The sequence below is a fragment of the Lagopus leucura genome, unplaced genomic scaffold (assembly GCF_019238085.1).
Source record: "Lagopus leucura isolate 7727_CA_CO unplaced genomic scaffold, USGS_WTPT01 Super-Scaffold_100008, whole genome shotgun sequence".
In the NCBI taxonomy this organism is placed as follows: Eukaryota; Metazoa; Chordata; class Aves; order Galliformes; family Phasianidae; genus Lagopus; species Lagopus leucura.
In genome coordinates, this window is record NW_024962265.1 from 216,588 (window position 1) to 224,033 (window position 7,446).

General features: G+C 54.9%; 1 protein-coding gene across 1 annotated transcript; it reads right to left on the reverse strand.

The window, feature by feature from the left end:
- Window positions 1–123: 123 nt before the first annotated feature.
- On the reverse strand, window positions 124–6,751 carry LOC122180888 (putative cation exchanger C521.04c). Its single transcript, XM_042872835.1, has 20 exons — window positions 6,654–6,751; window positions 5,652–5,792; window positions 5,449–5,570; window positions 5,257–5,365; window positions 5,046–5,162; window positions 4,792–4,859; window positions 4,583–4,702; window positions 4,270–4,455; window positions 4,089–4,191; window positions 3,849–3,990; window positions 3,586–3,769; window positions 3,383–3,482; window positions 3,181–3,299; window positions 3,044–3,081; window positions 2,721–2,833; window positions 2,489–2,637; window positions 1,837–1,931; window positions 1,498–1,576; window positions 1,119–1,227; window positions 124–846 (listed from the first exon to the last, which is right to left on the reverse strand). The coding sequence occupies exons 1-20, from the start codon at window positions 6,709–6,711 to the stop codon at window positions 773–775; spliced, it is 2,226 nt and encodes a 741-aa protein (XP_042728769.1). The 5' UTR covers window positions 6,712–6,751; the 3' UTR covers window positions 124–772.
- Window positions 6,752–7,446: the final 695 nt, after the last annotated feature.

Genomic DNA, 7,446 nt, shown 5'->3' on the forward strand with positions numbered 1-7,446 from the left:
TAGATGGAACCAGCTCACAGCTGGACATAGCTCTGACCCTATTTAAAAGCAGGGATGAGCCAGGACAGTCACACCAACATCAGGATGGCCCCAGACCTCTCTGACAATCTCAGGTTGCCCTTCCAACTCTTTGCCCTGCACGGTGATGGTGGATCTAATCTGAGTAACAGGTGATGGATGAGCATTGCCCTGTTCCACTACCAGGGCTCCATCCATGCCCACTCACTGGCACCAGCCTTGATGGTCACCATATCACCCCAAGACCATCACTAACCTTTGGAGGAGTCCAGACAGATGACCAAATGGAGAAGGGAGCTTCTTTCTGATTTGTACAAAACTGCTTTAATGGCAAAACAGCTGAAAAAAAAGAGACATTCAGTGCAGCTCCAGTGCCATCACAAAGCCCTGTGAGATGGCCCAGGCCATAACCCCTTCCAGACCCAGGAGAAACCAGGATCCCCAAGGCCTGGCAGGATGAGGGCTCTTCTCAAGCACCATCTCTCAGTGCAAGAATCCCAGGGAAGGTCCATCCTTGAGACTACACCAACGTCCTTCAAGACTCTCCCACTGAGGGTATTTTCCTTCCAGCCACAGACGTGAGCCAGAAATTCTTCTGTGAAACGTTGGGGCACAAAGGCTCCATCTGAGTGCAAGAGTGCTTCTGTTGCTGCTTTCCAGCCCAGATCCAGCCCAGCCAAATCCCTGAGATGCTGGATCACGGCACACACCAAACCCAACGATGGGCTTGAAGGAACCCAACCAAGTCCCAAACTCAGCAGCCACTGGGTGATGGGGCAAAGAAGTACACAGCCAGGAGGATGAAGTAGACCATCACCAGCACTGTGCCTATAGGGCAGAGAGCAAGTAAGAGAGAGTTATGTCCTGCAGTAGGGAGGGTGGTCACATTTAGGATCCTTGGGTGGGACACTACTGTTTCTTAGGACCTCTGGGTTCATGTCATAGGGAAATTGTGTGCAGTCTTGGTCAAGTCAAAGCTTAGAGTTGCTCAAACCACCCTGAACATGGAGCAGCACCAAGTGGTGACTCCAAAGTCATCTCTAGGAGCTCCTCAGCCCTGTTACTGCAGGGACAATGGAAACACCAGAACCCACACTGACCTTGGAAATAGTCACATTTGCCATCCATGAAGATGTAGTTCATGAGCACCACGCTGAACATGCTGGCATAAACATGGAGGTCGCTGAAGACAAGTGTGAAGTTTGTTGGCTGCAAAATAGAGAGCGTTGTGCCTTCGTGGCCAGCCAAGACAGTCCTTTGCCAACCCCAAATGGAGACTTGGGTACACCCAAATCCATGCCATACATCCCTTGGGCAGGGAATGGCACAGGCTGGGGTAGGAGGCATCTGAATCCACTTCCCTTTGCACTGAGCAGATGGGAGAGGACATGGAGGACAGTGGTTGTGCCCTTGGCATGTGGTGTTGTGTGACCTTCCCAAAGGGGTTGGAGTCACTGGGCCTGTCCTGGGACTACTCACATAGAAGATAGTGAAGAGCACCAGAATGGGAATCTGGAGCATGCAGACCTGGACAGCGATGCAGTTTCCGATCTCGATGCTAGGAGAACAGAGGGGTTTGTTAAGCACTGTATCTCCAACAGCCCACGGGAACTCTGTTGGGTTTAAGACAAACCCACCTCAGGGAGCCAAGTTACAGAGCAGAACCTGGTTCTGACCCTTTTATGTGCCTTTAAACCTTCTCTTAACAGAGAATATGCGTAAGGCAGCCCGTAACTGACACCTCCACAGAGCTACAGGGCTAAGATGGAGCACAGGGATCACACTGGAGGAGGACACCCCAAAAATCCACCCACTCACCTCAAACTCAGGTTATTCTGTAGGGCAAACTGGATGCCATTGACAATCTCCGGTAGCTCAGGCACCATTGCCAGCACAGTGACACCAATGAAATACTGCAGGGAAATGGAGGTGTCAAAGCATGTCTTGATCCTGACAGCTTCCCAACGCTAGGAACATCTTCCCCATTCCAAAGGGTTTGCTATGTAGTGAAAGCATGTCCCCATCCCCTAACTGGGAGATACCCAACCCAGAGTCCCAACTGGAGGGCAGATGAGGAGGAGGCCCAACCTCCAGGTCCCCATCCATCCCCCAGTCAAATGAACACAATTCCTATCTATTCCCAGTGGAGGAATCCAACTAGATCTCCACCCCCACCTTAGCTAGAAGGGGCTCAACCCAGAGATCCTACCAACCCCCGGTGGGGGAGGTCCCCCCTTAACCTGAAGGGGCCCAACCATTCCAAGAGTTACAACCTTAAGGTTTGTAACTCCCCAGTGAAAGGCCTCAACCTCCAATTCCTCCATTCACTCCCTGGTGAGGTGACCCAACCCAGAGGTCCTCCACCCATCCTCTGGTTGGAGGGACCCAATCTGGAGGGCTCTCACCCCTCATGAAGGGGTCCCAACCCAGAGGACTCCAGAAATCACCCAAAACGCATCCCCACACTCACCTGTGAGATGGTAGAGTTAGTGAGGATGGGACTGATGTGCTCCGTTGCCAGGTCAGCACAGGCTGACATACAGAGAGTGGAGAGCAAGAGAATGACCAGTGCCCGCCAGCGGGACCAGTGGACCACAGCACTGTGGTGGTGGCCAGGCACTGGGGAAGAGCGGACACAAGGATTAGGCACATGGACAAAACAGGCCCCAAAGATGGGTATCCTGTGGTCTGGGGACACTCACTGTGACAGTCACTGATGTGGATGTCGTAGATGTGCGAGTGAGTTTTCAGGGTGAAGAAGAGGCCAATGAGGTACGCAGCAGGGAGCAGGAGGGACACCGTGTACACCAGGGGTCTGCAGGACAAGATGCTTGGCGTCACCAGGGCCTCCAAACCAAGACCCTGATGGCACCTCTGTGCTGGCTGGGGATGGGATGTAGGATCAGAACCCTTTGGGGTGGCACAGAGGGACACCAGCCCTGGAGGGGACGTAGGGCAAAATGCAAACCCCAAGAGCTCCAGAGACCCCACGCCAACCCCAGCAGCCATCCCCAGTCCTACTCACTGGACATGGCTGTAGTAAAGAGTGCCGTTGTTCTCCATCTGCAGAGAGAGAATATCAGTTATGACCCAGGGATGCAGGACAGTCCCACTGCCACCATGATGGCCAGGTAGACTCAGGGTGTCCTCAGCTCTGCTCACCAGATCAAAGTGGCAGTTGTGGCAGAGGTAGTGGCCCAGTGGGTTCTGGGTGACATTGTGGCACTCGCCACACACCAGTTTCCCATACACCTTGGAGAAGAGCGTTGGGGCAAAGACACCTATGGAGACAGAGGGATAGGAGGTGGGTGCCATCAAGGTAGAACCCCACCGAGCCTTGGGGACACTTCTGTCCCCACCTCACCTCCAACAGAGAGGAAAAGCAGGGCCGAGCTGACACCTGCTGACCGGCTGTTGAAGCGCTGCTCCTGATGTCGGATGCCCCCTATTACCATGCACAAACCCTTTGGGAGAGGAAAAAAATACCCCAGAAAAAATGAAATCAATCAGCACTTTGCTCACCCAACCATAGAGACCAGAGGCTCTTCACACACCAGCCCAGCTCACCGGGACAAAAAGGACACATCCCACCAGTGTCCCCGTCAGCGCTGACTTGACGATCTCAGCATAGCAGCTGTTGCCCTCACGCGATCCTTTGATGAGTGCCGTGATGTAGAAGGTGAGCTCCGTGATGGAGCCAAATGTGGCGTTCACCACTGCACCCACTGCAAAGTTGCTCTGGGCTGAGATACTGGGAGAGGAAAAGGAGGATGTCAGAGGGGTCAACGTGTGTCCCTACTGCCACCCCTCAGCCCCACATCCCCGCTGACCTGGCAATGGCCATCCCAATGTAGTAGGAGAGGGGCATGATGGAGAGCAGCGCCAACGTGAACTTGACCGGAGAGCTCGTCAACTGGTTGTGGCTGTCCACATAGCCCAGCACCAGTGTCACCAGCACCAGTGGCAGCAGGTCTGGGATAGATAGTCAAGGACATGGCCCTATTGGGGTGGGATTTGGGGTCAGGACCCCCCAACATCCTCCCTCTACCCCCAAAATAGAGAAAGGATACTGACGGCAAAAACATTGATGCCATCCACCGCATATTTGTAGTAGTAGGGATTGACAGCACGGTAGCAGCACAGGATGACCTCCCCATCCAGCGGCACCTCCGTCTGCAGAAGGACAGTTTGGTGACCCCCAAACCCCACCTTGGATAGGGCACCCCCAACCCCACGTAGGGCAGCACTCACCATCCTCAGACGACGGATGCACACCCGCTCTGGGGGCAGCAGAAGGACACGGACAGCTGTGCGGGCGCTCAGCTTGGCCACAGGGATGAGGAAGACAAGGAGCCATGCAGTAACACACACTAACCCATGGGCTAGCGCCAACAGCGGGTAGCCCAGGCACAGCCACACCACAGTGCCAGCACGCTGCTAAAAATAACAGGATGGCATTTAGGGTTTTGCCACAAAATATCCAACCCCACTGCAATTGAGGCACCCATAGGTTCTATCCCCACAGCAATAGGGGTTCCAGCTGTCCCCAAGCTCAGAAACTCACCCAATATCCTTCGTCCACCCAACACCGTGGGTTCCAGCGATGGGGTGCAGGGCCACCAAGCAGTGCTGAGCTCTCTGTGTCAGCCTCACACACACCCCGTGCCTGTCGGGACTTGGGGGTCTGGAGGAGATTGGGATGATCAAGGTCCAGTTTGGGGCACATTTGTCACCTCTCCCCCACCCCCCATCAGATTTGGGAAGCACTGTTACCTCTGCTTTCTGAATCACTTTCCCAAAGGGCCAAAGGAAATAGCCAGCAAGATCCCAGCAGAGTCGCCCTGTAGAGACACAGGGTTCAGCTCCATTGGGAACACAAGTGCCCCATCCCTCCTCCGCTCCCCCCCAGCCATGGGAGAGCCATACAGTACCCAAAGGTTGGGCCCTTTGATCCTTTTAAGTCCAGCCTGAAGACCCATGGCTCCCCCAGCCCTTCCTATGGAGGGCTTCCCCAATTTGGGGCTCACCATAGGGAACCCCCACAACGGTGACAAACATCCCCGCAGCCACCAGGACATAGAGCAGCGAGAGCCACCAGCCAAAGAGCAGCAGGTAGAGGACATTTCCACACGTCACTGTAGACCCTGCAGGAGAGGAAACACCAAACAGGGCCATCACTACCTACAGCAGCACATCTTTCACCCCATGCTGCCATAGGACATTCCCAAAGCCACCCACCTCCAGGGCCACGAATGACGTTGAGGTCAGAGTAGAGCTCTTTGACGATCTCCGAGCGGTCTTCCCATGGCCGTGCTGTAATGTGGCTCTTCCATTTCTTGAAGCCAAACTGGAGAGAGATTTTGAGGTAAGAAGAATCCAGATGGAATCCAACTGATCCTCACCCCCCCACCCCGCTCTATGGGCACCCACCTTGTAATTATTGGAGAGCTTGTTGGCCTCCACGGCATTTTCAGCTGTCAGTGTGGTTTTCACCACGCAGCTCTCACAGACCTCCTCCGAGTGCTGCTGGCAGCAGAGCGGTGAGGACACAGCTGGGGACAAGGGACAAAATAGGAGTGACAAAGAACGTGGGACCTCCAGAGTCCCCCCTGCCCCCATCCTGCACATCCTACCTGTGTGGCCACGAGGATGGTGCTGGTGGCAGCCCAGGTCACCCTGCACATTGTTGATGGCAGCAGCGCAGTGACGGTCACAGAGGGAGCTCCGACGGGGGATGTCACCATCGCTGTGGGTCTCAGGGACCTTGGGGACATCTGGGGAGGGGATAGGAGTCACGTTGGGCTCAACACTGGTGGTGCTGTGCTGGGATGTCTTAATCTCACCCAAAGAGATTACTATGGGATAGGGAAAGAGAGGCTCAGCCCACTGAGTGATCCTAGAGGGGGTCCACTGCTCACATCCAACAGTCCCTTCCCCAGCACCCCACTCTCTTAAGTGATTTTTATCCTATTACTTATCCTCCAGGTGCAGCTTGAGTGGCTCTGGCCGCACATATAAATAATCATGGAATGGCTTAAGTTGGAAGGATCCTTGAAGATCACACGCTGGGTACAATGAGTGAAAATCTCCCCCTTCACTTATAAAGAGATAAACCAGAAAAATTCAGAGCACAAACTCAATGAGTGGTAGCCCCACCTTAGAGGATTTGGGGATGGAGATGTACTTTGGGATTAGAGCAAGTGACATCCCTCCCAAAGCCGCTATTTTGTCAAACAGTGACTAACTGATGTCTCAGAGTAACAAAGATACGGGTTATCAGCTCCGTAGGACCACAAAGCGCCCATCCCAACAGGGAGGAACACAGAGCACAGCCATGGGATCTTCACATCCTTTTCTCCTAGCCCAAAGATGATGCCCACACTTCAGGTTGCCTACTATGAGATGGACACCTTCCACACCACCTGCGTTTTACTGCCATACCCTTCCTTAACACGTGACCAATGCTACACTTCCAGTTTAAGTTTAATGTCTTTAATTCCCAGCTCACCGCCAGCAATTACCTCATCACCCACCGGTGGACAACACCCACAGAGAGGGACAGCCATCCTCCCTCCTACCGGTGGATGGGGACAGCCATTCCCCCCCCAAAAAAGAGATAAGCACACCCAACTCACCCAGCCCCTCCTGCGTGCAGCGGCGGTGGCACCGACCCGGTTCGCTCTCGGTGGCCATACGGACAGCAGGTTCCAAAGGACAGCGGTACGGGAAGCTCCGACCCTACGGGATTTAACGGGAGGGGTCGGGCATGCGCGGGGCGCGCCCCCGGGAGCCGCCCCCGGGAGGGGCCGTGATTGCAGCACCTGCGATGGGAGAGGGGGTGAAGTGGGGTAGGGTGGAGTGTAGCGTATGGGGGGCACGGATGTAGGATCCATGAGATGGGGTGGTGCTGTATGGGGGTCGAGGTGCATGGGTTTGGGGAGCACGGTGTGTTGGGGTGCATGGGAAGTGGGGCGTGCTGTGTATGGGGGTCGAGGTGCAGGGATATGGGGAGCACGGTGGGTTGGGGTGCATGGGAAGTATGGTCCCCATTGATGCGTAGGGTTGGGGTGCATGGATTTGGGAAGCACGATGTATTGGGGTGCTATGCGTCGGGTTGAGGTGCACGGGTTTGGGGAGCACGGTGTGTTGGGGTGCATGGGAAGTAGGGTGCATGGGGTTGGGGTGTGCTGTGTATGGGTTGCACAGATGTATGGTGTATGGGAATGGGGTACGTGATGTATTGGGGTGCACTGGAAGTAGGGTGCATGGGGTTGGGATGTGCTGTGTATGGGAATCGAGGCGCCTGGGTTTGGGGTGCACGGTGTATTGGGGTGCATGGGGATGGGCTGCATGATGTATCAGGGAGCACTGGGTTGGAGTATGAGGTGTATTGGGGTGCACAGGGATGCAAGGTGCATGGGTTTGGGG

Bases quoted from the DNA above. Each gene is read 5' to 3' on its own strand.
- LOC122180888 (XM_042872835.1), bottom strand. From the start codon at position 6,711: ATGGCCACCGAGAGCGAACCGGGTCGGTGCCACCGCCGCTGCACGCAG. The intron at 3,770-3,848 runs GTCAGCGGGGAT...TTCCTCTCCCAG, and splicing joins ATTGGGATGGCCATTGCCAG to TATCTCAGCCCAGAGCAACT. The intron at 2,638-2,720 runs GTGAGTGTCCCC...GCTCTTCCCCAG, and splicing joins CCACATCAGTGACTGTCACA to TGCCTGGCCACCACCACAGT.